At 38.7% G+C, this 16,086-nt stretch overlaps 1 protein-coding gene across 1 annotated transcript in view; it reads left to right on the plus strand.

The window, feature by feature from the left end:
- The window catches only part of clpb (ClpB family mitochondrial disaggregase), a 41,389-nt gene extending 28,996 nt beyond the window's left edge, over positions 1 to 12,393 (plus strand). Inside the window, exons 8-16 of the mRNA XM_084420120.1 lie at positions 2,062 to 2,139; positions 4,225 to 4,280; positions 4,370 to 4,414; positions 5,714 to 5,875; positions 6,959 to 7,115; positions 8,473 to 8,546; positions 8,626 to 8,745; positions 9,242 to 9,346; positions 11,881 to 12,393. Coding sequence (XP_084276246.1) covers positions 2,062 to 2,139; positions 4,225 to 4,280; positions 4,370 to 4,414; positions 5,714 to 5,875; positions 6,959 to 7,115; positions 8,473 to 8,546; positions 8,626 to 8,745; positions 9,242 to 9,346; positions 11,881 to 12,138 — 1,055 coding nt within the window. The 3' untranslated portion in view covers positions 12,139 to 12,393. The remainder of the gene's footprint in view (positions 1 to 2,061; positions 2,140 to 4,224; positions 4,281 to 4,369; positions 4,415 to 5,713; positions 5,876 to 6,958; positions 7,116 to 8,472; positions 8,547 to 8,625; positions 8,746 to 9,241; positions 9,347 to 11,880) is intronic.
- Positions 12,394 to 16,086: the final 3,693 nt, after the last annotated feature.

Below are 16,086 nucleotides of genomic sequence, written 5' to 3' on the forward strand. Positions count from 1 at the left end.
TTATTTATTTATTTATTATTATTATTTATTAGTTGTAGTTATGTTAGTACTTCAACTTAATTAGAAATGTTGCTTTGGCAACTAGAGAACAGCTGATTTACATTAGAGTAATATTTCACTGTTTTACTGTATTTTTGATCAAATAAATGCAGCCTTGGTGAGCAGAAGAGACTCTTTCAGAAACATTACATCTTAATTATTCCAAACTTTCGACCGGTGCAAATCCCAGCAAAAATATAAATATTATGATCTATATAGTTATTGTGAAAATGACACTGGTTTTGGTTTTTATTCATGTTCAATTCAACTACTAATGATTTTATAGATCATCTACAACTGTACTGAAATTACGAAAAAATTTTGTCATTGTTTTAGTCTTTGTTTCCACACATAAACACAATGAGACTGTCGTTGATCTCGAGAGGGATGTGAAGTGACACACACAAAGGGCTGATTCTGGCTTGTGCTCTCAGGGACTAAAGGTTATTGGTGGTGATTATCTTCACTAATGTCATTACGAGACACAGAGAGCATCACGGCACACGCGTGTTCTTTTGTTACACACGGGTACCGTCGTTCTCTTGCTCTGGTCTGGGTTTCATCAGTAAGACACTTGAGGCGCTGTCATATAGTGGCGGATTGACTATATTCACTATAAAACACCAGCTCTAGTGTCTTACTGCATAGATATTACAAATGTAAAGGACACAAATGTTGATTTTAAGAATCTGATTTGTTAAGGAACTTTGTCTCTCTCTCTCTCTCTCTCTCTCTCTCTCTCTCTCTGTCATGTTTACTATTTCATCCAGGAATCATGAATGATTGTGTTCAGATTTCTAGTGGTTGAGTGTGTGTGTGTGTGTGTGTGTGTGTGTGTGTGTGTGTGTGTGTGTGTGTGTGTGTGTGTGTGTGTGTGTGTGTGTGTGTGTGTGTGTGTGTGTGTGTGTGTGTGTGTGTGTGTGTTATTGGCTGATAATAAACGGGATTAAAAATGAGTTATCGCACGTTCACTCTCAAGGTCGGAGTGTGTGTGTGTGTGTGTGTGTGTGTGTGTGTGTGTGTGTTGTGTTGACATCCTGATGCCTTTGAAATGTTTTGTCTCCTGAAGGACAGTGTGTGTGTGTGTGTGTGACGCGTGATGAGACACTATGTGTGTGTGTGTGTCTGTATGTGTGTGTGTGTCATTTGTTATCAATCAGTAAGTAAACGGTTTACAATGATACAATTTTACAGTTTAATTAAACTTTATCTACTTGCGTCTATTGATTACAATTTCAGGACATATCTTTAAAAGCCATGTTCTCAAAATGAGTTTTGTCCTCCACTTCAGCAGCACTTATACACACCAAAACTTACAGTTTTATTCATATCTATATTCTGAAGGATTTTACTGAAGGTTTTGTCCATAACATCATTTGATTGATTTTTAGAGCATTCTATTCCTTAAAACGTGGTTAAAAAAAAAGATTTTTTCAGTCTGTGGGAAAAATTCCTTCAATAAGTCGCTTTGGATTAATTTACAGAAAATAATCACAGCTGTACTTGCATACAGGTATTTTTTAAATATGAGTACAATGTACAAATGCAGGGTTAGGTTATAGCATTTATAACTAGCGCTATATATATAAAAACAATAGGCCTATAAGTCTGTGCAAAGTCCCCATTGAGATAGAACTGAAGGATTGTCTTTTACGCAGCTCAACACAAACATATTCCTGCTGTAATGACGTTTGACGATCACACACACACACACACACACACATGTTCGCCGGTTGCCATGGTGAGTGTGTGTTATCGTGGCCGTCTCTGCTGGATCTATTCTAACCTGATTTAGTTGCTCCAGCGTTGCAGCAGCGTAATGAAATTAGTGTGTGTCTAATGGTGCAGAGAGACCCTGTCTCACTCTCTCTCTCCGTCATTCTGTCTTTCCTCAGTCTTTGTCTTTTTTCTTTTTTAGAAAGGCTTTGCTCTCTTCCAGATCTGCTCTCGTCCGGTCTGTCATTACTGTCTGTCTGTCTGTCTGTCTGTCGAGAGTTAATTATTGTCTGTTTTTCTCCTCAGCCATTAGGAGGAAGGAGAACGGCTGGTACGATGAAGAACATCCACTCGTCTTCCTCTTCCTCGGCTCGTCCGGAATCGGTAACTTCTTCCTTTTCTGAGGAAAAATACGCTTTTTTTATATATATATTGAAGGGTGCTTTAGATAAAAGCACCTGCTTTAATGTAAAAATTATTTATTTTTTTATCCAGATGCAGTTTTGCTTTATAATAAACGCCGATGTTCAAGAAGTAACGCAGGAGTTTCATAAATAGTGATTTGAAGTCTAATATTATATTCAGAGACGGGTTTATTCACCAGATGAACATGTGCACGTTTAGTGTCTCTTTAAGGCCGAGACACTACAGAAAACTTACAGTTTTAATCATATCTATATTCTGAAGGATTTTACTGAAGGTTTTGTTCATAACATCATATACTTGATTTATGTAACATTTTATTCCTTAAAACTTGGTTAAAATGTGTTGAGAATGGCTGGTGCGATGAAGAACATCCCCTCGTCTTCCTCTTCCTCGGCTCGTCGGGAATCAGTACTTTTCTATTTTTTCAAGTATAATTAAACATCTTTCTTTTATATTTGTAACAAATTTTATTCTTTAGGATAAACCCCTTGAGATGCATCATCTCGTTTTCAAGCGGGTCCTAATACACAAAAGTTAAATTACATAACACAAAACAAAACAATAGACACAAGACAAAACAAAAACAACAGTCACCTAATTCAAAACAACAAACACACCAATACAAAAAAAAACTTTTTTTTTGCCTATGAATTTTTGCCTAGCATTAATAAATATAATCATAGATATATCATCTAAAGCAATGAGTTTTGTCCTCCAATTCACCAGCACTTATATATACCAAAACTTACAGCTTTATTCATATCTATATTCTGAAGGATTTTACTGAAGGTTTTGTCCATAACATCATTTGATTGATTTATATAACAGTTTATTCCTTAAAACTTGGTAAAAATGTGTTGAGAATGGCTGGTATGATGAAGAACATCCCCTCGTCTTCCTCGGCTTTAGATAAAAGCATCTGCTAAATGTTAAACATTGTTTTTTTGTTGTTCATTCAGATGCAGTTTCGCTTTATAATAAACGCAGATGTTCAAGAAGTAACGCAGGAGTTTCATAAAACTCTGAAAGTGATTTAAAGTCTAATATTATAGATTCAGAGACGGGTTTATTCACCAGATCCGTGTCATCAGACATGATGAACATGCACACGTTTAGTGTCTCTTTTAAGGCGGAGACGCTACAGAAAACCAATGTTTTGTGGTCTCTTATGCTTACATAACATATCCTCTTTCAGACAGGTGTAAAGAAAGTTTATTTTATTGCACTTTATCTATTTGCAGTTTCAGTACATATCTTTAAAAGCCATGTTCTCAAAATGAGTTTTGTCCTCCACTTCAGCAGCACTTATACACACCAAAACTTACAGCTTTATTCATATCTATATTCTGAAGGATTTTACTGAGGGGTTTGTTCATAACATCATTTGCTTGATTTATATAACATTTTATTCCTTAAAACATGGTTAAAAATGTGTTTTTTCGGTCTGTTGACAGTATTTTCTGATTAATGGAGTGATAAAGAGAGATATCCAAAATACCCTCAGTAAAAACCTTGAACTCTAACATGTCAACAAAATCAAACAAGAGTTTTGAACCTGGCTTTATCCAATGTTCAGATTTAAACTTTATTTATTTAAAAATAACGTTTCAAAAACTTGCAATGCAAAACAAATCGTCCTAAAATACTGTGATTAATCTACTGGGGAAAGTGTTTGTTTTGTGCGCTTTGATTGATGAAGAGATGTTTCTCCTCTCGCCAGCGGCACGTCTGATCGCACGCCATCAATATTCAACAAGTCTCTCCACTTACCATATATGCGTTTATTAAAATTCATAAGAGCGATATTTACTCTCATAGACTACATTACCCTGAGAGAGGAATAAAGGGAGGGAGAGATGATGGACGCCACAACACGCCAGCAAAATAAACACATCTCTCTTTTCCCAATAGGAAGTAGAAATCCTGACGGAATCACGTCATAATTATGAGTCAAAACCACTCTCACGTGATCACTGACACATTTTATTGTTTGAGGAAATTAATTGCATAGATGCAAAAAATGTTTGATGGCTGTTTGTGCAGGTAAAACCGAGCTGGCCAAGCAAGTGGCTCGATACATGCATAAAGACATTAAGAAGGTCAGTGAAGTCAGTAAATAAACCTTCATTGGAAATGATCGGCTGCGCATGAAGGGCGAATAACAAGATTCTGTCGTTCTTTTCCTCAGGGTTTCATCCGCATGGACATGTCTGAGTTTCAAGAGAAGCATGAGGTGAGACTCACACAAACACAGACCCGTTTCATTGACTCTACTGTTGTTAGACTTAGAATTCGCAGTCAAACTCGCAAAATTCACAATCTCAGTAACTGAGTTTTGAAGTATGACGTGTAAATCACGTGTATGTATCAAACCTCATTACTCGTGTTATTATTCAGATTTTTATTTGTGTTTGTATTTTAATTTGACATATTTATGATTTAACATTCTAGTAAGTGCTTTATTTGGATTTATTTATTAGAAATGTTTATTGTAATTGCCATTTTATGAGTCTTTTTTAATAAGGTTTTTATTTGTGTTGTTTTTATTTTTAAATTATTTATACGTTTTACAGATTATACATTGATTTAACACTATTAGTAAGTGTTTTATTTGGATAAAAAATGTTTGTTTTAATTGGCATTTTTATGAATTCTTTTCTTATTTGTGTTTTAATTTTAAAATGATTTATACATTTTAATTTTAAAATGTTATGATTTAATACATTTTTATTAACTGTTTTATTTTTACATTTTTCAAAAATTCAATAGTTTGTTTTTATTTTGCATTTTTATGCTCAAGTTCACTTTATTTTAGGTTTTAGTTTTTTTTATAAATGTTTGTATTATAATTATTTATTTATTTTGATTTGGCATTTTTATGATTTAATACATTTTCAGTAAGTGTTTTATTTGGCTTTATTTATTACAATTGTTTATTTTAATTTAGCATTTTTATTATTCAGTCCTTTTTAGTAAGATTTTTATTTTGAATGTTTTTACAGCTTTTATTTATTTTTGTATGTGTTTATTTGTATTTTAATTTAGCATTTTTATGGTTAAATTAATATTTAGTAGGTGTTTTGGATTGTTTACACAGTATTATTTAAATGTAAATTGTTATGATTAAGTACCAAACCCTGATTTGCACTGATATCTACTGTAGGGGCTTGTATCTTGTGCCGTCACTGATGCAGCATCATGTGCTTATTGTGTTATGAATTGCAGAATTACAGTAATATTGAGTGAAGTTGAGCTTGTGGTTTCTGGTTTAGTAGGATCTGATCTCTGCGCTTCTCTTCATAAGCCGTTTAGTCGTGCTGTTAGAACTGTGACCTTAGACTGAGTCTAAACGCACACAATTCAATCACACACACACTTATTGTATTGATAGAGGACTGTCACTGTCACTCAGTTTGGCCGGATGAAGAGTGTGTGTGTTTGATTGAATCATCGTGTCGATCTCCTCAGAGGTCAGATCTGGCCAGTTCTCATCTTCGTTGTCTTTTATGTGTGTTTTGTGTGTTTCTCTCAGGTGGCGAAGTTCATTGGTTCTCCTCCAGGGTACGTGGGTCATGAAGAAGGTGGTCAGCTGACCAAACAGCTCAAACAGTGTCCGAACGCTGTGGTTCTGTTCGACGAGGTGGATAAAGCTCATCCAGACGTGCTGACCATCATGTTACAGCTCTTTGACGAGGTACAGACTCACTGTGAATCATCTGTGGGAAAAGGAGGATTTAGTATTACTCAAGTCAAGTTCACAACACAGCTCTGCAGAAAATCACAATGGCAATGTTTATAATATCTTAATATCTTATTGATATAAGATATTAAGCTTATTGTCGCTTTTATCAGATTAGAGCTGGACGATAATATAGTTAAATTTTTATGATGGTACGAGCAATTAAGCAGCTGAAATTTGCTATAAATATTATTTAAATTATTTATTATAATTTTTATTTTTACTCAATTTATTTTTAGTAAGGCTGTTTTTCTTTTTAAATTATTTATTTTAATTTTACATTTTTATGATAGCATTTTTGTGAATGTTTTATTTTGATTGTTTATATAAAAAGAATTTAATATGACCATTTTTATTGTTATTTTGATTGTTTTTATATTCAAATTATTTATTTTAATTTTACATTTTATGATTCATAACATTTTTACTATGGCTTTTATTTGTATTGTTTTTATTTTTAAATTATTTATTTTAATTTTACATTTTTATGATTCAATTTATTTTTATGATTTTAATTGCAATTGTTTGTTTTTTATTAAAAAAATTATGATTTCATTTTTTCTTTTATTGTTGAATGATTGATTGTTTATATTATAAAATTTTATTGTTTTGATTGTTTTTAATAAAATTATTTATTTAAATTTTATATGTATATTACTTTTATTTTTTATATTAAAATTGATTTAATTTGATATTTCATGGTTCATTAAATTTTTACCAAGGTTTTTATTTTAATTGGTTTTATTTAAAATTTATTTAAAATTTTACATTTTTATGATTTTTTTTAATTAGTATTATTATTAATTAATTTTATTAGAGCTTAGAGCTGGGCGATAATATAGTTCACATTTTACAATGATGCAAACCATCAAGCAGCTGAGATTTACTACATACTATATACTGTCATTTTATTTTAGTGTACAGTATATATGTGTATAATATACACTGTATATCCAACTTTATGCACAGATCTGTGCAATATTACAGCTATATTAATAATAATACCCTGTGGCTCCTGAAGATGTGCTGGTGTTTCAGGGTCGATTGACTGATGGGAAGGGGAAGACGATCGAGTGTAAAGATGCCATCTTCATCATGACGTCCAATGTGGCCAGTGATGAAATTGCCCATCATGCATTGCAGCTGAGACAGGAAGCTCAGGAGCAAAGCCGCAGACGCCTCGCTGAAAATCTGGGTGAGGAATTAAACATTTCAGTAACGGATAATGTACATCCAGACGGTTGTTATCTCAGAATAAACCCGACAGTGGAATCAGGATCAGGTCTTCATCAGCCTGAAGGGGTTTATTCTGAGATAACACACACACACATACACACACACACACACACACACACATCTGAAGGGGGTTTATTCTGAGATAACACACACACACACACACACACACACACACACACACACACACACATCTGAAGGGGGTTTATTCTGAGATAACACACACACACATACACACACACACACATCTGAAGGGGGTTTATTCTGAGATAACACACACACACACACACACACATCTGAAGGGGGTTTATTCTGAGATAACACACACACACACACACACATCTGAAGGGGGTTTATTCTGAGATAACACACACACACACCCCTGAAGGGGTTTATTCTGAGATAACACACACACTCTCACACACACACACACACACATCTGAAGGGGGTTTATTCTGAGATAACACATACACACACACACACACACACATCTGAAGGGGGTTTATTCTGAGATAACACACACACACACACACACACACCTGAAGGGGGTTTATTCTGAGATAACACACACACACATACACACACCTGAAGGGGTTTATTCTGAGATAACACACACACTCTCTCACACACACACACACACACACATCTGAAGGGGGTTTATTCTGAGATAACACAAATACACACACCTGAAGGGGTTTATTCTGAGAGAACAACCGTCTGGATGTACATTATCCGCTTATTACACGTTACTTGCCACAGAAGTAAATAATTAGACATGAAATATTGATCTGAGTTGAAATATTTTATTAGCTCTTTAAACGCAAAGCTTCAGTTTCAGCGGCGAGTTCAAACTAGACGGACATTTAAGAGATACGGTTTACAGTCATAACACTTATTACACAGCATTTCAACACATAAATAATTATGGAGATCAGAGATATTGATTTCAGATTCAACTGTTTTAAAATCGTACCTGTTTGTATCTTATAATCCAACAGTGAACAAAACTATAGTCACAAAATGGCCGCCGCTGCGTTAGTATGAAACGAGAGAGCGAGTCCACGATAATTAAATAACTATACACAAAATATTGATTCGACTGAGTTTTAATATTTTATTAGCTCACCAAACACAAAACTTGCATGAAGAAAAAAGGCTCCTAGCGAGCGTATAGAGTTCAGTGACCCGGATGAGCCTGTGTTTCTGTTTTCTGTTGTTATCTGGGAGTAACATACTGGGATTGACCAATCAGAATCAAGCATTCCACAGAGCCGTGTAATAATATTTATGTGTAAATATATGTGTATTTACTTGTGTAGAAGATGTTCAGAAGAGCGAGAAGATCACCATCTCCAACACGTTCAAGGAGCAGGTGATCCGGCCCATCCTGAAGGTACTGATGGTCCTCATGCGCTCGAGCTCTCTGATTGGCTGCTGATGTGTCACCGCTCAATCTGATTGGTGCGTTTCAGGGTCACTTCAGGCGTGACGAGTTTCTGGGGAGGATCAACGAGATCGTTTACTTTCTGCCGTTCTGTCACTCCGAGCGAATCCAGCTCGTCAGCAAAGAGCTCAACTACTGGGCCAAGAAGGTGAACACACACACTAAACACACACTCAACACAGACACACACACCAATGAGCCTGTGACTTTAAATACTGTTCACACAGACACTCAAACACACACAGACACACTCACACACACACACTCTCACACTAGGATCAATAGCAGCTGCTGCTCTTGACGACTGTAATCATATTAGTGAAGTTAACATGTGGTCTATTCATAAATATTTAAATATGTATAAAACTTCATATCTGTCAGACGTCTGCCTGCAGGGACAAACACGCTTGTTCAGGGCCTTTAGTCATACATCAGTGCGTGTGTGTGTGTGTGTGTTGTTAGAAATGTGTTGATACCAGCATTTTAAAAAATCCAAATGATCTGATGTGGTACAGTGAGAAAAACAAGCAGCTCCCATGTTAAACAACATATTATTTAATATCGGTAATATTATTAATAATCATTATAATGTTGTATATACACACACATGTATCTATAGTGTTGATGTGTGTGTGTTTGCGCAGGCCAAGCAGAGGCACAACATCACGCTGCTGTGGGAGCATCCCGTGCTGGAGCTGCTGGCGGGGGGGTATAACCTGCACTACGGGGCTCGATCCATCAAACACGAGGTGACACCTGTCAATCACTCATCAATCATCAGCATTATCAGTGTGGAGACCTGATATATTTGATTTCTCAGGATTCTGTGATAAATAGAAAGTTCAAAAGAACAGCGTTTATTTGAAATAGAATCTTTTGTAACATTATAAATGTCTTTACTGTCACTTTTGATCAGTTTAATGCGTCCTTGATGAATAAAAGTATGAATTATTTTTATTTATTTTATTTACCCCAAACTTTTGAATGGTAGTGTATCACGGTTTCCTCAACAATATTTTTGATTTGAATTGAATTTGAATTGATCAAAAGTTCAAGAATAAGAATTTCCTATTATCACTGTAAAGGGGGTCGCACACCGGACGAGAAGCGCAGCTCCGCACCACGTCTAGGCCAACTCGAGGTATCGCACACCGGACGCGCACTTTCTCAGTTTATGGCCAGCAATATAGTTATGTTTAAGGACATTATGGAATTAAGATAATGTCTGTACTATGTTATGATTGTACTGTACAATTAAATACAATCGTTGCTAAGTCTGCAGTCTGAACACTTTGCCTCGTTCGTTCGTTATCGTTAACGTGATCGTTAACTGACTGAATTGAGAATCTCACCTATAAATCCGATAACGTCAGCAGTTTTCATCCACACATCTGATTTCTGTAGATGAATGTAAAACTAAATGTATATTGCAGCACAGGGTGAAGTCAGTATATACATTAACGACGATTTGAGACAAATAAATGTAAATTTAATATAAAACTATGTAAATGGCGCTCTGTGGCGCGGCAGGATTTTGAACAAGGTCCTGAGCCGTAGCTGGGCCCCGCAGACAGACGCCGAATGACGCCGCCGGTGTGTGTACACTCAGAGAATAATGTGTTCGAATTTTAAAGATGCGGCGCTGCGCTTCTCGTCCGGTGTGCGACCCCCTTATAGCTGCTTTGAAACAATCTATATTGTTAAAGCGCTGTATAAATGAAGATGACTTGAACTGCTCACTTGCCATTTCAAAAATATATATATCACAGACAACACCAAACAGACAGAAACACAACAGAGAGCGCTTGCTGCATCGCTAAAGCTAACGCTGTTGTGTGCCGGCGGCCCTTTGTAGCGTCTGTGTGCCGTTATGCTACGCCATCACGCTACGCCATCACGCTACGCCATCACGCTACGTCATCACACTACGCCATCACACTACGCCATCACACTACGCCATCAAGCTACGTCATCACGCTACACCATCACGCTACATCATCACACTACGCCATCACGCTACGCCATCACGCTACGTCATCACGCTACATCATCACACTACGCCATCACGCTACGTCATCACGCTACGCCATCACGCTACGCCATCACGCTACGCCATCACGTTACGTCACGCTACGTCATCACGCTACGCCATCACGCTACATCATCACACTACGTCATAACGCTACGCCATCACGCTACACCATCACGCTACGTCATAACGCTACGTCATAACGCTACGCCATCACGCTACGTCATCACGCTACGCCATCACGCTACGCCATCACGCTACGCCAACACGCTACGTCATCACGCTACGCCATCACGCTACGTCATCACGCTACGCCATCAAGCTACGTCATCACGCTACATCATCACACTACGCCAGCACGCTACGTCATCACGCTACGTCATCACGCTACGCCATCACGCTACGTCATCACGCTACGTCATCACGCTACGTCATCACGCTACGCCATCACGCTACGCCATCACGCTACGTCATCACGCTACGTCATCACGCTACGTCATCACGCTACGCCATCACGCTACGTCATCACGCTACGTCATCACGCTACGTCATCACGCTACGCCATCACGCTACGTCATCACGCTACGCCATCACGCTACATCATCACACTACGCCATCACGCTACGTCATCACGCTACGTCATCACGCTACGTCATCACGCTACGCCATCACGCTACATCATCACGCTACGCCATCACGCTACGCCATCACGCTACGTCATCACGCTACGTCATCACGCTACGCCAGCACGCTACGTCATCACGCTACGTCATCATGCTACGCCATCACGCTACGTCATCACGCTACGTCATCACGCTACGTCATCACGCTACGCCATCACGCTACGCCATCACGCTACGCCATCACGCTACGTCATCACGCTACGCCATCACGCTATGCCATCACGCTACACCATCACGCTATATCATCACGCTACGCCATCACAGTACGCCAATAGGATCGGATTAGTTTCATTCATGCTTCAGACGCGTTACGCTAAGAGGTGTCGTCGTCGACGGGGACGTTCTCAGGGAACAAGGGTTTGATTTTTACTGTAGTTTGATTAAATAAATGCAGCTTTGATGAGCAGAAGAGACTCTTTTGAAAACATTAGTGTATATACCGCATAGTTAGTCTGTCTGTGAGTGTGTGTGTGTGTGTGTGTACCTATATTTTGGAGACAAATTTGTACCCAGAAGTGACCAAAACCTGACAACATCTGTGTGTGTGTGTGTGTGTGTGTGTTGTGTGCAGGTGGAGCGGCGGCTGGTGAATCAGCTGGCCGCTGCGCACGAGCAGGAGCTTCTGCCGAAGGGATGTACACTACGACTCTTCGTGGAAGTGGAAGGAGGACAGGAAGTGAAGGATGGAGGACAGGAAGTGAAGGGCGGAGGACAGGAAGTGAAGGTTCTGCGTCTGGAGCTGGTGGGAGACGACAGCACCGCCCGAACACTGAACATCCGCTCGCCGCTGAACCCCGACGACGTAAACTACGCCCACAGACGTCACTGAGACACACACTCCAGTCCGGTTAGTGTGTAAATATGACGTCACTGACTCCAGTGAAGCTTCAGAAACACATGAAGAGAGAAGTGTGTGTTGTTGTAGTGTTCATCAGATTATTGGCAAGCATGTTAAAAATATGATGCGTTCAATGTTTCATCACAGCTGAGCTCGTAACTTTAATAACTCACATAAATCAGAGCAGCTTTATGATGTTCGTAATAATGAAGGCTTTCATCACGTTTCCGAGCGTTTGTCATGTGTACAGACTGAAAATATCACACACACTCACACATATGCACTCACACACACACACACACACTCACACTTATACACACACACTCACACTTATACACTCACACACACACACACACACACACTCACACTTATACACTCACACACACACACACACTCACACTTATACACACACACTCACACTTATACACTCACACACACACACACACACACACACACACTCACACTTATACACTCTCACACACACACACACACACACACACACACTCTCACACACAATCACACTTATACACTCACACACACACATATACACTCACTCACACACACACACACTCACACATATACACTCACAAACAGACACACTCACACATACATTCACAAACACACACACACACTCACACATATATATACACACACACACACACACACACACACTCACACATATACACTCACTCACACACTCACACATATACATTCACAAACACACACACACTCACACATATATACACACACACACACACTCACACATACTCACTCACACACACACACACACACTCACACATATACACTCACTCACACACACACACTCACACATATACACTCACACTCACACATATAATGTTTCCTGGGTGTTTGTCATATGAATAAATTGTACAGATAAATATGAAGATGTGTGTATGTGTTGTGTTGTGTTGTGTTGTGTTGTGTACTGTAAAACACTAATGATTCTGAGGTTTACGATCTGAATGTGAATCAGTCATCAGCTTTATCACAAATAAAGAATGAATGTAACGCTTTACAAAGAGACACACATCAGTTTCCTCCAGTTCTGCTCTTCACATGTGTCCACATTACACACGTTCAGTGTTTTCATGTTGGTTTTGGCCATAAATAAACTAGTTTCAGTGATTACATGTTTAGAAGAGAAACTGTTTAGATGTGAAGATATGTGTGTAAAACATGAATGTTGTGTGTTTACTGCAGGTTATCTCAGGATAATGAAGCTCGTTTCTGCTACGGGATGAAGAAGGTCATTCCTCAGAGTTAGAAAGTCTGACCTACAGTATATATATATATATATATGAGTCTGAATTGTGAGATTAAAAAGTCATAATTATTTTTTTTTACTTTATTTATTCATTTCTAAAGCAGAAACGAGCTTCCATAGGATGGGCATTTAATCACAGAGTCATTTACATGTTTCACTGCAAATATTTTTTTTATTATTATTGCGCACAAACGTTAAATAAAGTTCATTAAGTCTCTCGTCTGACTCTGGATGTGTGTGAGCCGGACACCGGTGTTAGTTCAGGAATGTGGATTCATCTACAGCTCGTAATCGAACGCTGGAAACATGTGACAGGAATGTGTTTGGGAATGTGGAACGTGTGTGTGTGTGTGTGTGTGTGTGTGTGTGTGTGTGAGACAGAGTACAGAAGGATGGAATGCATAAAGAACATTCCTTCTTTTCTCTGCATCCTCCTTTACACATGTAGGGATTCACTCACTTCCTGTGGGGATGAAATTAGCATCTTAAAACAGAGGCAGCATGAGAGAGACCTCCCACAACACACACACACACACTCTCACACACACTCACTCACTCACACTCAAATACACTCTCACACACACACACACACACACACACACTCTCACTCACTCACACATACACTCACACACACACTCACATACACAGACACACACACATACACTCACATATATACACTCACACAACGTTACCGTGTGTTTCGGTCTCTCCTGTGTTTTGCAGTGTTCTGGATGTAAGCGTGTCAGACTGATTCAGGCGAAGGGAAACATGTTTACATTAATGTAAACAGTAAACAATAAAGCATGAATCTCTGCACTGATAGAAGGTTGAATATGAATGAGTGTGTGAGACGGAGGAGTGTGTGTGAGAAGATGCTGTAACAGCAGAAACTCTCCTTCAGCCTCTCAAACAGTCCAATCTAATTATACACAGAGAGACCGCTTACATTACTGTGTGTGTGTGTGTGTGTGTGTGTGTGTGTAATGATGATCCTCTATCACAGTCTGCACCGATCCGGCCTCTCATACACACACACACAGCCGTGAACGTCTCTCGTCCATTATCGTGTGTGTCCATGTCTTTTAACGCTGCTGGTCTCTCGTCTCTCTCTCTCTCTCTCGCTCTCTCTCTCTCTCTCTCTGCTCGAGTCCCACCGGACAAACCTGCAGGAACACACACAATTATTGATTTACCATTTACAGTCCTGTAGCTCTGCATCTGAGAGATGAGAAATTACACTCAGAGAGACTGAGAGAGAGAGAGAGAGACCATAGTCCTGCTTCTGTGTTTCTAAACACACACACTTGATTTATTTCTGAACTTGTGCTGTTGCACTATTGTAGTTAGTCTGTTTTTCATTTTGGTTTATTGACATGATACACAAATTACTAAGATTAAACAATCTGACAGGTTTTATCTCAGTCTGAACTATAAAAAATGTATTATTTGTGATGTGTGTGTGTAATTATGTTGCTTTACGTGTGTAAACTCCGAAAGAACCCGTGATTTAGTATGCCAGTGTGTGTTTACACCACAATCATTGTTCAATGTAACGTGTCGAAAGTTACGCTGATGACGTCACGTGGACGTTCTATTTTGACAATATTCTCGAGTCGCGTTGACTTGCGCTGCTGACGTGAACGTTGTATTTCGTCATATCGTTCGTTCTATTGCGTAATTGTTCTATTTTGTCGTACTCTAGTTCGCGATGTGCCTTTGGGCGTTTTTTGTCGCTGTTTTATTGATTTTAATCTGCGTGTTGAAATATTTTAGGAAGCGTGCACGCGCGTTCACGCATTAAACGTTAGTTTTTTTATATATATTAGTCCGCCCTTGTGCCTACTATGTGGAAGATAAACGGCGTCATGCCTGAGCACATCTGTGCAGTTTGAGATCAGGTGTCTGTTACCTGCTGCTGGTAAAGGCAGAGATGTAACAGAACTCTAGCGTTCCCATCATTCGCTGTAATATTTCAGCAGGAACAGCATCTGTGCCGAACAGGGTTTCCCGCGCCGCGAACATGAGAGCGAATAAAAGCGCGAGCAGCTTCTCTTCTGTCTCGTGTCTCTTTCTGAAAGACTCGGGGAGAAATCCATTCTGCCTAATTCAAAGCTTGCTCTGGGACAGCTCGCGTGGCAGATTGCCGGCTAATTAGTTTAGAGGAGAGTTTAATTAGATTAAGTTTGCACAGGTCCCGCGCAGCGCCGGTTGTGTCGGGCTCTGAGCGCGCGGGGCCCCGGAGCCCTGATCTGATTAACGCGTATGCCCATTACTGGCTCTCCAGCTGCTGCCACTACACACACTACACACACTATACACACACTACACACACAGACAGACAGAACCGCTACATCTGATGCGGGGTTTGTTTTTTCATTAATAAAATGACGTCAGTTTTCCACTGTAAAAACAAACAAACGTTGGTTTAAAAAAAAACTAAGTAACCTGGTTGCCTTAAAATGTTGAGTTAATATAATGGAGATTGGTTTAATAAATAGAAATTCAAAATATTGTTATCTCTACCACATTATCTAAGTTGACTTGACAAAGGAAAAAAAAAAGTTGTGATGATAAATCATTAAAATATATTTTTATTTTTTTTACAGTTTAGCTAGTTTTTCTTTTGACCAATTTTCTGACGTTGGTAAAATAAA

Source organism: Rutilus rutilus, assembly GCF_951802725.1.
Source record: "Rutilus rutilus genome assembly, chromosome: 9".
Lineage (NCBI taxonomy): Eukaryota > Metazoa > Chordata > Actinopteri > Cypriniformes > Leuciscidae > Rutilus > Rutilus rutilus.